We start from the raw sequence: 20,803 nt of genomic DNA, 5'->3' as shown, positions 1-20,803 counted from the left end.
TTGGCTAAACTAATTCTATTTGCTCTCTGTGTAACTGTTCATCCTATTCTCAATTTTCCTGATTGAGTTTGCTCTACCTTGACATTCAGGATCCTCTGGTATTAAGGTTTTCTATATTGTAACATTTTGCTTTTTTAATTACTCACTAGACACGTATTATGTAGAGTAGCAAAGGAGGCAGAAGAGTGATGAATCTCTATATCAGTACATTCCCTTAACTAATATTATCTGTACCCTTCTTTCTCTTTAATATTTTTTTCTCTTCCATCTTAAGTATAAGGTTTTTTCTTTTCTTCTTTAATATAACCCCTATATGACACAAATGCTATCATTTCTCCATGAATTTCTCAAAATCATACCAAAAATCTGATTAATGTTGACATCTGTTGAGGCATATGACAAGGGGAATTAACATGTAATCAGCATGTTTATAGATAAAATTTAATTTAAATTGTATATGCAAAATTTATCTTTTGTATTTGAAAGTAATTATTATTTACTATAGCTTGATTGAAATTTTACTTACCAGGTGATTATCTCTTTAGATAAAATCCTTTATCTCTGAGTAAACGGTAGCAATGTTTTCAATGCAGTCAGAATCTTAACCACACTACTGAAGTTATTGAATTTTATCTTAAAATCAACTCACATGAATCCTGGTTCTGGGACTTTTCTGCCCTTACAGAAATAGGAATTGCTCTCCTGATTTTTGAAACTAAAATCATCTAAATTTTTACATGATCTAAAAATCATTTTGATTTTTAAAACTGAATCATCACTGGCATTTTTGTTGAATAGTGCTTTTGTTTCCTATCAAAAGTGATATCTCCTCTGTGATTCTGGGAATGGAAATGTACATATAAGCCTTCTGTTTGATTTCCAAGAGGTGTTTAAATAGATGACCTTGGAGATTATAACCCCCAACCTCCTTCTTACTTTTTGTAAGGATGAGACAGCTCCCCAGAGAAAAGCTGGTCAAATCCTTAAAAAATAGTTATGTCACAGCTATTAATTCCTTATACTCTGAGGAATGTGAGTACAAACTGAAAGCCCACTTATGTTCAAAACTGAGACTATAAATCATGTCCTTTATGTTGAAACAAAATTTGAGGAAGAACTAGGAGATAATGTCTGAACAGAGGAAATATTAGAAAACATTGAAGAAGCCAAAGGCCAAGAAAATCAGAAACAGGTTTTTTATTTTATTTTTTGATGTGGACCATTTTTAAAGTCTTTATTGAATTTGTTACAATATTACTTCTGTGCTTCTGTTTTATGCTTTGGGTTTTCGGTCATGAGGCATGTGGGATCTTAACTCCCCATACCAGGGATTGAACCCACACATCCTGCACTGGAAGGCAGAGTCTACTGAACTGTCAGGGAAACTCCAGACCCAGTTTCAAAGTTTGGTTTACTATGGAGTAAGCTGTTTGGAAAGAGAATGAAAAATATTCTGTGTGCTGCTTCAAATCCAAAGCCCCTCCCAACCTCACTAGATGCTTTATTGAATAGTTTAAATTTCAACTTGTTTAAAATATGTGCTTATTTCAGTAGAAATGTAACTGCACTGTTATGCTTCAGATGAGGTGGTCAAAGTAATGAGTATTTGAAGAAAATTAATTTGTATCACAACATATGATATTTTAAAAAGTAATCTCTGTGTGCTTAAATGGAATGCACATTCCAGAGTTTCTGGTTCAAGTGAGCTGTAGCTGTCCATAAGATCTCATCAGGTTTATAAACCTATATTTCCATAAAATATACAAACTTATATTTCCATAGAATTTGTGTAGTTTCTTGATGTTATGAAATGTCATTAACACTATCGACATACTTTTCTCTATTAATTTTGCTCTGACACTAATGTGAACACTGCCTTTCTTTTCACTAGTACTTACCCACTCAACCTTCTCCCTTGCTTTTAGCCACTTTGCATCTCTATTGTTTAGGTTAATCTCTTTAAATGTTGGTGGTGGTGGTTTAGTTGCTAAGCTGTGTGCAACTCTTGCAACTCCATGGACTGTAACCCGCCAGTCTCCTCCGTCCATGGGATTTTCCAGACAAGAATACTGGAGTGGGTTGCCATTTTCTTCTCCAGGGGATCTTCCCAACCCAGGAATTGAACCTGGGTCTCCTGCATTGCAGGTAGATTCTTTATGGACTGAGCTAAGAGGGAAGCCCCTTTAAAATATATGATTATATTTAAAAGCCTAGTCTGATAATTATTATCTTTTAGCTCAATAAATTAAATCAAACAGTCTGACATATTTTCATGGATTCATTTCTATAGTTCTATATCTGCTTTATATTTTTAATATATTTTTATTTTTAATCTGTCCTCTTTTCTTGTCTTTTAAGAATAAATTTGTTTGTTTTCCCCTCCTGAAATTTTGGAAATTTTAATTTCTGTCATTGCTATAGAAATTTGTCACATGTGAATCCTATTTATTATTTAAAAGATTTTTTTTTCTCAGTAAGTCCCAAGAAATATGCTTCTTTCTTTCAATAAGAATCATGGGATTCTGAAGCAGCTGACCTCAAGTGAAATCACTTCACTGCTGGAGATAGTGGTCCCAGGCCATCTTATACTGGTCTTCAGGGGAACAAAGGTTCACATTACGTCTGTTTTTACAGTTCTTAAATGCACAGCTAAAATAGACATTCTTTTTTTTTTCATTTATTTTTATTAGTTGGAGGCTAATTACTTTACAGTATTGTAGTGGTTTTTGTCATACACTGACATGAATCAGCCATGGATTTACATGTGATCCTTTCATTGGATTTTTGATTCTTATTATGCCCAAATGTAAGCCCATGGAATATAATTTCTCTGTCATTACTATGTAGCCAAAATAACACTGTGTCTCTGATGGACATGCATATATTAAGGTCACCATAATAGCAATAACAAAAACAAAACATAAACAATAGGGGGCATTAATTGCTATTACAAGTACTTCTCAAATTACTTGTTTAGCTGGCAGATAGATATACCTTGAACACTAACAATGGATGTTCATAAATTATCTAGATGATGACTTTAACTGCACCTCCTGCTTCAGATTCAATAATTTGAACAAAAACTCATGTTAATGTCTAAGGATTAGGGTCTCTGAGGCAAAAGAGTATAGACCCTCCTAAGTGAAACACTAATATGCCAGCAAATTTGGAAAACTCAACAGTGACCACAGTACCGGAAAAGGTCAGTTTTCATTTCAACCCCAAAGAAAGGCAATGCCAAAGAATATTCAAACTATCACACAATTGCACTCATCTCACACACTGGCAAAGTAATGCTCAAAATTCTCCAAGTCAGGCTGTAGCAGTACATGAACCGAGAGCTTCCAGATGTTCAAACTGGATTTAGACAAGCCAGAGGAACCAGAGATCAAATTGCCAACATCCACTGGATCATTCAAAAAGCAAGAGAGTTCTAGAAAAACATCTTCTTTTGCTTTATTGACTACTCCAAAGCCTTTGACTGTGTGAATCACAACAAACTCTGGAAAATTCTGAAAGAGATGGGAATACCAGACCACCTGACCTGCCTCCTGAGAAATTTGTATACAGGTCAAGAAGCAACAGTTAGAACTGGACATGAAACAAGAAACTGGGTTCCAAATAGGGACAGGAGTATGCCAAGGCTGTATATTGTAACCCTGCTTATTTAACTTGCATGCACAGTATATCACGCGACAAACCAGACTGGATGAAGCACAAGCTGAAATCAAGATTGCTGGGAAGAAATACCAATAACCTCAGATATGCAAATGACACCACTTATATGGCAGAAAGCGAAGAAGAACCAAAGAGCCTCTTGATGAAAGTGAAACAGGAGAATGAAAAAGTTGGCTTAAAACTCAACATTCAAAAAACTATGATCATGGCATCCGGTCCCATCACTTCATGGCAAATAGATGGGCAAACAATAGAAACAGTGAGAGGCTTTATTTTTTTGAGCTCCAAAATCACTGCAGATGATGACTGCAGCCATAAAATTGAAAGAAAAGCTATGACCAACCTAGATAACATATCAAAAAACAAAGATATTACTTTGTCAACAAAGGTGCATCTAGTCAAAGCTATGCTTTTTCCAATAGTCATGTATGAATATGAGAGTTGAACCATAAAGAAAGCTGTGTGTCAAAGAATTGATATTTTTGAACTGTGGTTTTGAAGAAGACTCTTGAGAGTCCCTTGTACTGCAAGGCGATCAAACCAGTCAATCCTAAAGGAAATCATTCCTGAATATTCTTTGGAAGGACAGACATTGAAACTGAAACTCCAGTACTTTGGTCACCTGATGCAAAGAACTGACTCATTGGAAAATACCCTGATGCTGGGAAGGATTGAAGGTAGCAGGATAAGGGGACCACAGAGGATGAGATGGCTGGATGGCATCACTGACTTGATGAGCATGAGTTTGAGCAATCTCTGGGAGTTGGTGGTGGACAGGGAAGCCTGGCGTGCTGCAGTCCATGGGGTTGCAAAGAGTCAGACACAGCTGAGCAACTGAACTGAACTGAACTGAACTGAAAAACAAAGTGGTAAATTTTCCACCATGAAGAAGCTCAATGATTGCCAGCAACACATCATCAAGTGAGAATGATATCTAAGAGGTTAGGTTTGAACATGTCTTGTACACTTAGGAAATGTTCATGAAACCCTTGCCAAATTGTCTCTTTTCCCTCCGTCAACAGCTGTGATCTTATGATGAGTTGGCCAAGGAGGAAACACATGATTGCATCTGTTTGCATTTAGTTCTACCAGAAAATCTGGGACTGACTCAATATGGAATGTTATAGCATTACAGTCTCAAACACGAACATTCCCAAAGGGATAATGGTGAAGAAATTCTTCTCAGTAGTCAAAACCTCAGCCAATGCATTTGATTGTCTAGTTTGTATAGACAATGAGATGTCTAGATGTGTAGGACTGTTTCTAAACATGGCATTTGATAATGGTTTCACTGGACATTTAAATATTTAGAAAGCATAACATAGAAGGTGTGAAAATGAGATATATTTTTTCATTGCTTCCATACTATACAGAAGCCCAAACTAGTCCTTTGAAAACCTACACATACAGGACAGATGCAGAGTTTTATGGCCAGCAGCTCAGCTGAGGTCCCAGCTCACAGCCAACCTCAACTTTCAGGCATGCAATTCAAGGTATTAAAAGATTTCAGCTTCTAGTTAATGAAATTTTTTAATTTATTTTTTATTGAAGGATAATTGCTTTATAGAATTTTGCTATTTTCTGTCAAACCTCGACATGAATCAGCCAAAGATATACATATATCCCCTCTTCTAGCTCCCTCCCAACTTTTGAATTATCTAAGCTTCGACTCCAGACATCATGGAACTTAGATAAACCATCTTCAGTATATCTAAATTCCTGATCCTAATCACAGAAACAAAGACTAATTTAGCATTGTGTACTTTTCATATATTTAATTACATACTATGTTTTTCTTTTTTAAGTTTTGAGTATAAATTTTGCAACCTCTTCTTATTGTGACAAATTATTCAAGAAAGTTTGCAACCTAAACTAGAAGAGAAACTAACATTGCCCAGAAGGTTTAGGATTTGCATTTCCTTTTTGGGAGAGAAAGAGGGAGTCTATCTTTGCAGAAGCATCTTATTTGGCAAAAACAGAGATGTTATTGTTTTTTATAAGGAGATTCAAATTTAATGTAGAAGAGTGGTAATAAACTCTAAGTAGCCAAAGGAGCTAAACATTACACTCATTTACCTATTAGCTTCAACTCAAAAATCCACCTTTAAATGGTCTCCTCTGAGAAGCTGGAAGTAAAATCTAACAATATTTGTCCTCTATTAGATAACTTCCTATTAGTTTATGTCATTAAGAGCACCCTAGAATAAGACTGGCAATCCAGAGGAGAAAATTAGAGAATTGGCTGTATGCTAGTAGAGAATTTATGTTTCAGTAATTAAGGATGCTTATTTAACATTGATCTAATATTTTAAGAGGGCTTGCCTGTTAGCTCAGATGGTAAAGAATCTGCATGCAAAATGGGAGACCCATGTTAGATCTCTGAGTGGAGAGTATCTCCTGGAAAAGGGAATGGTTGCCCACCCCAGTATTCTGGCCTGGAGAATTTCATGGACAGAGGAATATGGCAGGTTACAGTGTATGAGGTTGCAAAGAGTTAGACATGACTAACTAGCACTTTCACTTTAAGAACTGACATAATTATTTTACTCAAATCTAGTAAATTTAAGTAAAATTTATCAATATATCCACTTCCCACTATTCTCCATCTACCATTTCCTATAAAATTAAGCATTTCAAAAGAAAAAAAAGAAACTTTCATATATATATATATATATATATGAAGAAATAAAATATTTTATTGCACAGTCAAAATAGAATGTCAAATTAAGGAATTCTTTAGACAGGTATGAGAAGAGAAAAGAGGGAAAATAAACATGAAAAAAATTAAATTTCCCAACCAGGAGAGACCTGAGAAAATGCTGAAGAGTCTGTAGCTAGCTTTGCAGTCATTGTAAACCCCTTATATATCATCCCATACATACTATTTTCAGGGCTCATGATATTTCTAGCCCTAAAGTGACTTTCTGAAATATTTTTTTCATGCAGGTTACTGCCCTTTCTTAAGAAATTGATGATACCACACTTTCTTCACAGCATTCTTCATCTCCAAGTTTCTCAATGTATAGATCAGAGGGTTGAACATGGGGGCAATGATGGTGTAGAAAAGAGCAAACACTTTGCCTTCCGGAAAAGTTTCAGCTGGTCGAATGTAGATGAAGAGGACAGGCACGAAGAATAGGACCACAACGGTGATGTGAGAACTGCAAGTGGAAAGAGCTTTGGTGCGGCTCTCGGCAGGGTAATCCCTGACTGTGTGTAATATCAGAAAATAAGAAGCCATCAAAATCACAAAAGTCACCAAGGCAATCAGACCTGAATTAACAACTACCAGGAGACCAATCCTGTGTGTATCCATGCAAGCCAATTTCAGCAAAGGACATTATTTCTATTTTCCATGATCCAGTGCAGTAAAAAGGCAGAACAGTTCCCTGAAAGGACATAGTGCATAAGCTGATATCAGAAATATTCAAGGAGAAAACCTATGATAACACTAATGTCTGCTATTTCTGTTATTTGCAAAAATGAAAATAGAGTTTTAGATGTAGATAAAAAGAACTTATGGTTACCAAGGGGAAAGGGGGGAGACATAAACTGGGAGACTAAAATTGACATAAAAACCCTACTATAAATAAAATGGATACTAAAAAGGGTCTGCTCTATAACACAGGGAATTCTGCTCAGTACTCTATAATGACGTATTGGGAAAAGAATCTAAAAGAAGAATGGATCTATTTATGTGTATAACTGATTCACTTTGCTGTACTGCAGAAAGTAAACATAACATTGTAAATCAACTCTAGTCCAATAAAAATTAATTAAAGCACACTAATAGCATGAAACTGTGTTTAGTGAACACAATTCCAGCTTCACAAAATGAAAATTTGATAGTATTCTTTGTTTCTGATTAGTTTCATGATTTTCACAAGTCCATCTTTAAGAGCATTAGGTTCAAAATAAACAATAAATATAAATATATTTGATCAATCAGTCAAATTATTTAAAATAATGATTAGTTGCAAAATATTTCCCACTTGTAAAAAAAATACAAGTTCTTGAAAAGAAACATTGCTCTGTGTGTCTACAAACTCAAATTTGTTAAAGACACAATTAAGCATAAGTATTACAAAGTTTACCTTTAATGATATAGAAGAAAGTATAAAACCTAAAAATATGCACTAGTAGAAAATATCCTGATTCAAAATAATTTTAACATGAGGTAGAATATAAAATTAAATATTTATGTATATAATGATATATGTATATTTACAAAGAGGAAGATGAAAGCTATGCAAGAAGCCAATGCAATTGGTTTGAAAAATTTTGATTCCTTAGTTATATTTTTATTACTGACTTAAGATGGTAAAGTTCTAACATTTTATAACAGAAGTATGTTTACTTATGGCGCATCAATAAAAACCATATACTAAATCAACCACAGAATAGAATGGTAGCTAAAACTAAAAACAGAGAAACAAAAGGAAGTTTTACCTTCATGACTTTGCCCTTTACTTACTGAATCATACTTTAAGAGTCAATATTTTTCTCAGTGGTTAGAATTGGAGTACGACTTTCTCTTCCTTATTTGTCCAACCTAAGACTTTTCCAGAACCCACGTGTAAAAATTTTACACTGAATAGTTCAGAGAAAAAGTGCATGGGAGGTGTGTGGGAAAGGCTTGCTGAAGACAAACATTTGGGGTCTAGAATCCATTATCAATTACACTGCAGTGTGTGAAGTTGGTACAAAATACTTTATTCCTCTAGATTTAGGCTACCTCTCATTGAAAAAGACCTTGTTGCTGGGAAAGATTGAAGGCACAAGGAGAAGAGGGCGGGTGGATGAGGATGAGATGGTTAGACAGCATCACCAACTCAATGGACATGAATTTGAGCAAACTCCAGAAGATGGTGAAGGACAGGAGAGCCTGGCGTGCTGCAGTCCATGGGGTCGCAAAGAGTCAGACACGACTTAACAACTGAACAACATTTGTAAAATGGTGAAATATTTTATATTTTATCACAAAATACTCAAATCAATAAATAGTCATTGTTTTATTAGCCATGGAATTATTGTTTGATATTTTTATTATATGTATTCTTGTGTTACCAGTGACTGTCAATAATAAAGTTAACTAAATATAACTTTCATATAGAAATTGATGGTTTAAAGCCATACAATTATTTTAAACTGGAAGAAAATGTTGAGATATACTAGACAAATCCTCTTATTCTAAATAGACAGGATTTTACTTAAAAACTTATGGGAAATATACAAAATATGAATAAAGGTAGCTTGAAACATTTCATAAACAATCTGTTAAATCATATGGATTTGACATATGGAAATACAAATAATTCAGTTGGGGTTGACCATAGCCTCTAAGAATGTAGTTTGTGTCTCAACACTAATGACAAATATTACATAGAACTGGTAACTACATACGCCAAGTGTTCTTACTATCAATGTTGATCCCAAAATACATTATAAGTAATTAAAAGTAATTAAAACCTTTCTTTAAAGTTTGTTACATATCTTCTGCCCTAATCTTGTAGCTATATTTAATCAGTTAATATATAAATTCTCTGCTTATCACTCTCTTTTACAGACAAAATTAATTCTGTCACATCCAAAAAGAAAAGTGCTTTGCAATGAAGCCTTAAAACAATTAAATTATATCTATGGTAAAATTTTAAGATTTAAAATTAGTTTACAGTGTAGCTATGGAAAAGTAAGGTTTCATGCCTCCAGTTATATCATAGAAATATTTCCTCATCTCTCTCTTTCTCTCCCCTATATAAAGGTTAATCTAAAATGATATTTAAAATACTGATTTGGTCAACTTGAAGCAATCACTTGTTCATTTGAATAGACATAAACAAAGCCATTATTTTAATTATGGGCATGGACACTATGGAGAACAGTGTGGAGATTTCTTAAAAAACTGGAAATAGAACTGCAATTTGACCCAACAATACCACTTCTGGGCATACACACCGAGGAAACCAGATCTGAAAGAGACACGTGCACCCCAATGTTCATCGCAGCACTGTTTATAATAGCCAGGACATGGAAGCAACCTAGATGCCCATCAGCAGACGAATGGATAAAGAAGCTATGGTACTTATACTCCATGGAATATTACTCAGCCATTAAAAAGAATTCATTTGAATCAGTTCTAATGAGATGGATGAAACTGGAGCCCATTATACAGAGTGAAGTAAGCCAGAAAGATAAAGACCAATACAGTATACTAACACATATACATGGAATTTAGAAAGATGGTAATGATAACCCCATATGCAAAACAGAAAAAGAGACACAGATGTACAGAACAGACTTTTGGACTCTATGGGAGATGGCGAGGGTGGGATGTTTTGAGAGAACAGCATCAAAACATCTTAACCATATTATCTATAGTGAAACAGATCGCCAGCCCAGGTTGGATGCGTGAGACAAGTGCTCGGGCCTGGTTCACTGGGAAGACCCAGAGGGATCGGGTGGAGAGGGAGGTGGGATGGGGGATTGGGATGGGGAATACGTGTAAATCCATGGCTAATTCATGTCAATGTATGACAAAAACCACTACAAAGTTGTAAAGTAATTAGCCTCCAACTAATAAAAATAAATGAAAAAAAATAAAATAAATAAAGACAGACTAATATTTCAAAAAATAATAATAATTATGGGCATGGAAAAAAACAACCAGTTTAAAATTTTTCCCACCCCCAAATTAAACAGGAACATTTTAGCTTATACCTAAATAAATTAAACCTATAAAAAAACTAAAGCTTTTACAATAATTTACCAAAGCCAACTGTTCTGTCTCAATTTCATACAGTATTAATGTTGCTTCTAATTAAATTTTACTTTCTAATCAAAGAGTTTTGTTAAACATGTGTTTGGTCTCAAATTTTCTCAATTCTCAAGGCCACAAACATTTCTTTAATTCCTTTCTTGGTAGTTTTCTCTTTTTGCTAACTTCCCCTACAGTTGTATCCCACAATGCTTAAATTAGTGTTTAGATTTCTAGCTTCTCAATTTTAGTGGGAGATCTCTAGCTTTTATTTTTGACAAGGTCATCAGTTTCAAGTGTGAACTCTTAACTACATTTCCTGCAACATTTTTCTGTATCTAAATTGTAGAGAAATAGCTTCTTCCCTAAATGATTCAGAGAATTATGGGATTCAAATTTTAAAATAGATGGAAACTTTGAAAAAAATAAAACAGTAAGCAAATGAAACAGTCTAAATTCAGTTTGATATATATACCAAATGATGAATATAGTCTTGACAATTTAATAATACATTCTTCAGTTAAGATTTTACAGAACCCTGGTATTATTAAAGGTAAAGTTTGGGAAAACATTAAAATTAAGGAAGTGAAATTGCTAGGGTTTATATTCTGGCTTTGCTAAGAGTGAGGATATGGCCTCAATATGTTATTTAATTACACTAACAACAGTCTAATAATTCCTTTATTAGTTTACAATTTCACATTTTCATGTGCCTAACTTTCTTCTAAACATTGTGTAAACAAATTTTTCAACCATCTCTATAACTCTAATAAATATTAGCAGTAAACTTAGCTTACAAATGGGGAAATTGAGTTTTAGAAAAATTAAAAATTAGTGCAAGATGGTCTTAATAAGTGGTAGAGTCAAGACCTAAAACAGCATATATCTTACTTAGCAATACACTTGGTAAAATGTTACACAGTTATCATAGTTCCTGATACTTTATGCATGTTCAGTAAATATATGACACTGTTAATACTTGGAACAGAGAGCTTCCTTGACTCCAATATTTCAGATTTCAATCTATGCCAAAGTAAATTTATACATCCTTAATCTGCATGAATTTAAATTTCTCAAGGAAAGAAAGATCATCTTACATTCTGCCTAGAATATTAAGAAATGCCTGTACATGCTTAATTTTAAATTCTAGACACTTCTCCTGGATCTGCATCTGTCAGATCTTCTCCAGAATTTGACATCTGCTGATTTTTCTTAGATTATCAGATTGCCAGCAGATGAGCACTTTGTTGATGAGCATGTCCACCCCCACATCTGTTGTGAGAATTAAATAGATAAGAGGTGTGAGTTAGCCAATATATATTAGAGGTTCAATAAATATTTCCAAAGATTTTATCTTTGTTGTATCTCCATAATCATTTTTTTTCTATGAATGGCTAATGTATGACATTGAGAGAAATGTGAGTTCAAGCCACAGAATGAAATACTCTGAACAGTAGGTGAATGACCAGAATGAGGAAAGAATGGCAGGACTGAAAGGAAGTGATATGAATGGATTCACAACAACTGAAGTGGAAGAACATCTGTGAGGAGTTATATCTCCTCCTTTCCATGATCCTACACAAATGTGAGGAGCTGAAATGATTACAAGATACCATTTATTTAACCAATAATCAATAACTATTTGTTAAAATAACTTCAGTTGTTCTAAAATGGTATATAAAGTATTCAAAGCAGTGAAGTTATCAGCATCACATTTATTACAGGAAACATAGGTGGAGAGCAAGGTATATTGAAATAAAGTAAAGAGACTCAAATTTTGAGATATCTCCTTTTGACTTTTTGTGGCCTGCCTAGAGTCTTTGATTAATTTAATTCTTGAGCCATCTTTTCTTCCTTTTTTTGTCAGGATGGGGGATCATGGATCATGACAATGGATACTGGAATGATCTTATTTTTCTATTTTTCTTTTGGATTTGTTTTTTCTCACTTTCTTGGTAATCTGTGAGTCATTTATTTTCTTAATGAGCACTTTGCCCATTTTCTACCAAAAGTCTTAATGCTATTTTCCTCTTATTCAGCAAAGCATGATTTCTCTATCACTGTCTGATTTCCTATTGGAACATCAGAGCACACTCAACAGGCAACTCCTTGAATTTATTGCTACTCTAATCACAAAGCAAATTATAAAAATCAGAGATGGTACCTATACTTAACTTTAACTAGCAGTCAATCTGTTATCTATGCAGTAAAAGGAAAATCTATTCAGCTATCACACAGTCGGGCAGGATCATGGAAAGGAGGAGAAATCATTCACCACACATGTCCTTCTACTCCAATTGTCGTGAGTCCATTCATATCACTTCTTTCAGTCTTGCCATTCTTTCCTCACTGAAATTCTGGTCATTCACCTACTGTTCAGAGTATTTCATTTTGTGTCTTGAATTCACATCTCTCTCAATATCATTCATTAGCCATTCATAGAAAAATAAAAGTGTCATTGTAGAGACACTGTTACTCAAGCAGTGTTCACACAGTGAGAGGACACACCCTCAGAGGAACAGTTTGAAGAAAGTGGCCTAGTGTGAGTATCCCCCAGAGTCTAATCACCATCTATATTTTCATCTCTAAGGTTATTCCCCATAATGTTCAAGCTCATGTAACTAATAAACAAAAATAAAATGTACATTCTAAAACTATATATATATTATTCTAGAACACTATGCTTTGCAAGTTGTTTGGATTTATGTTCCCGAATCATGAGCTCACCAAGTGGATTTCCTCTAGATCCAAGTCATCAGATCCACTGAAGTGAACGTCAAAGCTGGATTATAAATAGTATGCAGGCCACCACTTGCACAAGCTTTTGTGTGTGATTTAGGAAGCTTGGTTATTAGAGATTCATTCCTCCTGGGCCTCAGTGACTGAATTCCCTTGCACTTCACTCAGAGTTTTGTGATATAAACAACTTTGTGGGATTTTTTGCCTTGAGGGGCTTACCCTTTCTATGATTTCTGTAATCTGCTGCTGCTGCTGCTGCCAAGTCACTTCAGTTGTGACCGTCTCTGTGTGATCCCATGGACGGCAGCCCACCAGGTTCCCCCATCCCTGGGATTCTCCAGGCAAGAACACTGGAGTGGGTTGCCATTTCCTTCTCCAATGCATGAATGTGAAAAGTGAAAGTGAAGTCTATCAGTCGTGTCCGACTCCTAGCGACCCCATGGACCACAGCCTACCAGGCTCCTCCGTCCGTGGGATTTTCAGGCAAAAGCCCTGGAGTGGGGTGCCATTGCCTTCTTGGTCTGTAATCTGAGCGAGAGACAAAGGACAGCTCTGGTACCAGGTTTGCTCCCAGAGTCGGAAAGATCCCCTGGAGGAGGAAATGGCAACCCACTTGGGTGTTCTTGCCTGGGTTGCAATTCGTGGGGTCACAAAGAGTCGGACAAGACCAAGCACTGAGCTGAAGTAAACTTATGGCAATTAATAGCCTTCATCGCTCCTCACAAAGATCGTCTTCCCTGAGAGAGTTCGAATGGGTTTTACTTTATCTTCAAGTATTGATTTCCTAGAAAATTATAAGCTAATAAACCTTAGTGTTATTTTTATGAATTTAGAGAACTTCCAAAAAATAATAGAAAAAATTTTCAGTTGAACATGTTTTAATTTTTCCCAAACATATCATTTCCAAAAGCCTTTCTTTCCTTATTTTCTTCTTTCCCATGTATTTCTGAAGATTCAGTTGCTTCCAATGTGCTATATGAGCAAAATAAATAATAGCAAATGCGTAGCGAGGATTTACTGGGTGTCGTATACCAAGGGTTCTCTTTCATCTTAACAAGGTCCTAGTGAGAAAGGCACTAAGTCTCCTAAGTTTACCTATGAGTAAAATCAATAACAGATAATTAATTTACAATGTGCCTAATGTTTCAAGGTGTTTGTTGGCAAACTGGCCCCATATAAGGAGGCAGGGAGAGACTGAAAAAAGTGTCAGACCCTCCAGTTTGGAGGTGGCACTTTTACTAAACGAGGGGCCTTACATGGGGGCCTTGTCATGGATGGTTCCAAGACAAGCAGATCTTTGCATCTTTAAGTTAGAAAATTTAAGATCATATACAGGCCTTTCCTGGGTTCATTCACATATTCAGCCCAGATGGTCTCAACAACACCTTAGTATCTCAAGTCTGCATCCTTGAAAACGTCTCCAGCTATGGGGGTGATGTTGTTTAGTTTCTCAGTTGTGTCCAACTCTGCAGCCCCGTGGACTGCAGCAAGCCAGGTTTCCCTGTCCTTCACCATCTCCCAGAGCTTGCTCAAAATCACTTCCATTCAGTGGGTGATACCATCCAACCATCTTGTCCTCTGTCATCCCTTTCTCCTCCTGCCTTCTATCTTTCCCAGCATCAGAGTCTTTTTCATTGAGTCAACTGTTCACATTAGGTGGCCAGAGGATTGGAGCTTCTGCTTTAGCATCAGTCCTTCCAACGCTGATTTCCTTTAGGATGGACTAAACAAAGTGATCATATGGATTGCAGCCTTGTCTAACTCAATGAAACTATGAGCCATGCCATGTATGACCACTTAACAAGGACGAGTCATGGAGGAGAGTTCTGACAATATGTGGTCCACTGGAGAAGGGAATGGCAAACCTCTTGAGCATTCTTGCCTTGAGAACCCCATGGACAGTACGAAAAGGCAAACATTGGGACAATAAATGGAACTCAAATTCAAGAATGGGAGGACAAATGAGGAACTTCTGATGCTCAGGCCCATCTCATTGCTCTAGCAGTGGTCGTGTCCTCTCACTGACCGACACTGGGCAGAGAGGACAGTACCTATAAAAGTCAGAAGGGGAGCTACTTCTAGGGAACAGAAGCAGTGAGGACAGGAAGGAATGGATGTTAGACTTTGGAGATTATTATTGTGCTCTATTTCTTGATTCAGGTACAGAGTACAGGTTTATTTCCTTCATAGTTCTGTCTTTCTGTCTCTGTTTTGTTTTTGTTTTTCATTTCTTTATGGATTATATGTCATAATTAATATATGAAAAAATCTGTAAGATGCCTTAAAACCATACATAAGTCAGTGAAACACCCAAGGCAGAGTGTAAGGTTAGATATGTCTTTAAAGAATTAACTTGAAAGCAAATTTAGGTATTTCCTATCTAGTTTTCATGTACAAATATCATAAGCAAATTATTTTTTTTTAATTCACAGTCAGTCTTAGAATTGCCTAATCTATATAACATAGCAACAGTTTCTTTAAGATAATATGTTTTTAATCACATAAGTCCCTATCAAATCTCAGAGTAACCAATGGAATTGTCATTTTTCTCATAATTTTTCAACTCATCATCTCTAACATTTATAAAGTAAACAATTTGGGCTCTTTGATTTGAAAGTTAATTGAGTTCTACAACTCCCAAGTCCACTTTTACTTCCACATAGAGGTTTTAACACATTGAGTAGGGGAAATTAATTATGCTTCTCATCTGAAAACATCTTTTGGTACCAAACCCTTCTCATGGCCTTTTTCATCTCTGTGTTTCTCAGAGTGTAGATTAAGGGATTGAACATAGGAGCAATGATGGTATAAAAGAGAGAAAATATTTTGTCCTCAGGGAAAGTGGTAGGGGTTCTGAGGTAGGCAAAGATTGAAGGACCAAAAAATAAGGTAACCACAGTGATGTGAGACCCACAGGTAGAGAGGGCTTTGCGCCTTCCTTCAGCTGAGTGGTTTCTTAAAGTGAATAATATAATGACATAGGACCCAAACAAGAGAACAAAGGTTACTAAAGCAACCATCCCTGAATTGGCAACCACAAGGACACCAGTGATGTAGGTATCAGTACAGGCAACTTTCAACAAAGGAAAAATGTCACAATAGTAGTGGTCAATTTCATTGGGGCCACAGAAGGGCAAACTGACTATCATAGAGAACTGAGAAAAGGCATGGACGGCCCCACCAGCCCAAGCAGCCACGATGAGGAGGTTGCACCTTGTCCTGTTCATGATAATCGTGTAGTGGAGAGGCTTGCAGATGGCAGCACAGCGGTCAAAGGCCATGACTGTAAGGACAAAGACCTCTATGATGCCAAGAAAGTGCATGGTGAAGACCTGCAGCATGCAGTTGCCGTAAGAGGTGGTTTTCCTTCCCTGGAGCAGGTCACTGATCAGTGTGGGCGTCACAGAAGAGGTATAGCAGACGTCCACGGAGGATAAGTGGCTGAGGAAGTAGTACATCGGTTGGTGAAAAAGAGGGCTACATCGGATAGAGACAAGAATCAGAAGGTTTCCCACCAAGATGGCAATGTAACAAAATAAGAAGAACACAAAGCAAAATATTTGTATGTTTTGGTTATAGGAAAGTCCCAAAAAAATAAATTCTGAGATGTTCCTCTGACTTTCCATATATTGTATGCTATCTTAAAATAATTGAGTATCTGAAAAACAAAATGAAAGAAAATATTTACAATATGATCACAATCATATAAAAGCTGCTAACAAGCCATTAAAGTTAATTTTAACAAATTACCAAAACTAGTTAATAAATTAATGATATTATATTTTTCTTAGGAACCATAGCTCATTTCTTCAGTATTGTTTTCAAATATTCTGTTACATTGGCAGTAATGAAAATGCTGCTGCTTCTGCTAAGTCGCTTCAGTCGTGTCCAACTCTGTGCAACACCGTATACAGCAGCCCACCAGGCTCCCCTGTCCCTGGGATTCTCCAGGCAAGAACGCTGGAGTGGAATAAAAACAAATTCTATTAAATTTTCAGAATATAATTGTTTAGGCTTCCCAGGTGGCTCTAGAGGTAAAGAACCCATCTGCCAATGCAGAAGACACAAGAGACATGGGTTCGATCCTCGGATCAAGCGTATCCCCTGTAGGAGGAAATGGTAACCCAATGCACACTTCTTGCCTGGGAAATTCCATGGACAGAAGAACCTTCTGGGCTGTGAATCCATGGGTCCACAGTGAGTCGACTGAGCACATGGTTTACAGTACAGAACAGGCATCACAGACATTCCTTGACTCATGGTGGTTTATGTTGCGACTTTACTGACTTTATGATAGTATGAGAATAGCAAGCATCAAGAAGAAACTGTACTTGAATTTTGATCTTTTCCCTGAGCTAGCTATAGGTGATATGATACCCTGTTATAATGCTGGGTCTGAGCAGTGAATCACAGTAGCCTCCAGTCAGCCTGGTGATCACATAGGTAAAGAACGGATGTACTTACAACCATTCCATACCAGACAGCCATTCTGTTTTTCACTTTTAGTGGAGTATTCAATAACTTACATGAGATAGGTTTTGTGTTAGATTGTTAAAAATAGGCTTCGTGTTAGATTGCTGCTGTTGTTCAATAGCTGAGTCATGTCCAACTCATTAGGAACCCATGAACTGCAGCACTCCAGGCCCCCCGTCCTTCACTATCTCCCTGAGTTTCCTCAAACTCATTTCCTTTGAGTCAGTGATGCCATCTGACAATCTCATCCTCTGTTTCCCCTTTCTTCTCTTACCCTCAATCTTTCCCAGCATCAGAGAGTTTTCCAGTGAGTTGGCTCTTTGCATTCAGTGGTCAAAGTATTAGAGATGATTTTGCTCAACTGCAGGCTAATGTAAGTATTCTGAATATGTTTAAGGTAAGCTGGACTAAACTATGATGTCCAGTAGGTTAGATGTATTCAATTCACTTTCAACTTGTATTTTCAAGTTATCATGAATTGATTGGGATGCAATCTCATTGAACATTAAAATGCAGAGACATTACAAAATGCCAACAAAGGTCCATCTAGCCAAGGCTATGGTTTTTCCAGTGGTCATGTATGGATGTGAGAGTTGGACTGTGAAGAAAGTTGAGCACCAAAGAATTGATGCTTTGGAACTGTGATGTTGGAGAAAACTCTTGAGAGTCTCTTGGACTGCAAGGAGATCCAACCAGTCCATCCTGAAGGTGATCAGTCCTGGGTGTTCATTGGAAGGATTGATGCTGAAGCTGAAACTCCAATATTTTGGCCACCTCATGTGAAAAGTAGACTCATTAGAAAAGACCCTCATGCTGGGATGGATTGGGGGCAGAAGAAGAGGATGACAGAGGATGAGATGGCTGGACGGCATCACTGACTCGATGGACACGAGTTTGTGTAAACTCCGGGAGTTGGTGATGGACAGGGAGGCCTGGCGTGCTACATCATGGGGTCGCAAAGAGTCAAACACGACTGAGCAACTGAACTGAACTGGACTGAATCTCATTGAATGTCATGAAGATCTGAACTATTTCCCAGAGATAAATTATACCATTACCATTACTTTTAACACTTAAACAACAGTGTTATTAATGCAATTTAATAGAGGACTTTTTTTACTTATAATTTTCAAATGTCTCCTTCAGAAAGGTAATTTTTTTTTTAATTACATGATGCTCCATTCCCCTACCATGATATAAAACACTCTCCTGGACTTGTCTGTAGTCATATGATCATGGAATACAGTGCATGTAATAAAGGTCACCTAAATTATGAGTTGTGTGATTAGGATTATAAGTGCTGTCCCTTGAAATACAAGAGTGAGGGTAGAGTAAGTACTGCATAGTGAACTTGGGGAGCCAATCTTGCTAACTATTTTATAAGGCTAAAATTATTTGAAAATATAGCAAAAATTGTTAGTGATTGACATTTAAAAAAAGAAAATTATATTTCATATTTAAATTTAAAGTAAAATAATTGTTTAATGTGAATTTTATAGTGATCAAAATTAACAGTGCAAATAAAGAGATACACTAATTGAAATGAACAAATAATTTGAATTTGGTACTTGTGTTCTCTGGGGAATAAATCATGGACAGCAAAAATCAGAAAATGATGTCACCTCAATATAAATGTAAGGCAACTCCAAAGAAGACATACAGATGGCTAACAAACACATGAAAAGATGCTCAACATCACTCATTATCAGAGAAATGCAAATCAAAACCACAATGAGGTACCATTACACGCCAGTCAGGATGGCTGCTATCCAAAAGTCTACAAGCAATAAATGCTGGAGAGGGTGTGGAGAAAAGGGAACCCTCTTACACTGTTGGTGGGAATGCAAACTAGTACAGCCACTATGGAAAACAGTGTGGAGATTTCTTAAAAACCTGGAAATAGAACTGCCATATGACCCAGCAATCCCACTTCTGGGTATACACACTGAGGAATCCAGATCTGAAAGAGACACGTGCACCCCAATGTTCATCACAGCACTGTTTATAATAGCCAGGACATGGAAGCAACCTAGATGCCCATCAGCAGATGAATGGATAAGGAAGCTGTGGTACATATACACCATGGAATATTACTCAGCCATTAAAAAGAATTCATTTGAATCAGTTCTAATGAGATGGATGAAACTTGAGCCCATTATACAGAGTGAAGTAAGCCAGAAAGATAAAGAACATTACAGCATACTAACACATATATATGGAATTTAGAAAGATGGTAACGATGGCCCTATATGCAGGGCAGAAGAAGAGATGCAGAAGTACAGAACAGACTTTTGAACTCTGTGGGAGAAGGTGAGGGTGGGATGTTTTGAAAGAACAGCATGTATATTATCTGTGGTGAAACAGACCACCAGCCCAGGTGGGAGGCATGAGTCAAGTGCTCAGGCCTGGTGGGCTGGGAAGACCCAGAGGAATCAGGTGGAGAGGGAGGTGGGAGGGGGGATCGGGATGGGGAATACGTGTAACTCTATGGCTGATTCATATCAATGTATGACAAAACCCACTGAAAAATAAAAATTAAAAAAAAAAAATGTAAGGCAAACTTTGTGGTCTAGAAGTGATCAGTTGTTTTCTGTTCATTGGCTTTTTAATGGATTTGCATGTAGTATATTCTTTTTGATCAAGGTAGGACTTAACACTAAGGTGATGAAGGAATGTACTACTGAGAACACACACTTCTCAGTTTTATTCCAGTCACTCATGAGGAATTAGGTAGTATCCAGGTGGTTGTCTACCTGACTCCTCTGTCAGATGTAGTAGCCATGCTGGGTTCCATAAGCAGATTTTTAATAAAACATAACTTTTGATATAACAAAATGAATAGGTTAACATGTTCACTATTTTCCAAATTGTGTAGCGGTATTGCTGGTGATATTTAATATTATCTTAGCTGATAAACAGACGTGGCTTTACAGCACATTGCAAAATATGTTGAGAGTAATTCTTTTTTCAATTTTAGCTCAATATCTTTGTCTACATTAAAAAGGGAAAGTATTAACTTAATCATATTGTGTCATTATATCCCTAAGATGCGTTTTTTTAAACATGAAGACATTATATCCGTAGTCTCCTTTTTTTTAACATGAAGATGACAGGGTTGTATCTTCAAAATTACATGCAATTTATACCATAAACTCCATA

General features: G+C 36.4%; 1 protein-coding gene across 1 annotated transcript; it reads right to left on the bottom strand.

Annotated features, from left to right (window-relative positions):
- Positions 1-15,861: 15,861 nt before the first annotated feature.
- On the bottom strand, positions 15,862-16,797 carry LOC136175274 (olfactory receptor 4P4-like). The gene has a single exon (XM_065945591.1). The coding sequence runs from the start codon at positions 16,795-16,797 to the stop codon at positions 15,862-15,864; it is 936 nt and encodes a 311-aa protein (XP_065801663.1).
- Positions 16,798-20,803: the final 4,006 nt, after the last annotated feature.

Source organism: Muntiacus reevesi, chromosome 9, assembly GCF_963930625.1.
Source record: "Muntiacus reevesi chromosome 9, mMunRee1.1, whole genome shotgun sequence".
Taxonomy (NCBI): Eukaryota; Metazoa; Chordata; class Mammalia; order Artiodactyla; family Cervidae; genus Muntiacus; species Muntiacus reevesi.
This window is presented reverse-complemented; position numbering and strand designations above follow the sequence as displayed.

Excerpts from the sequence above, each read along its gene's own strand:
- LOC136175274 (XM_065945591.1), bottom strand. The coding sequence starts at position 16,797 with ATGGAAAGTCAGAGGAACATCTCAGAATTTATTTTTTTGGGACTTTCC.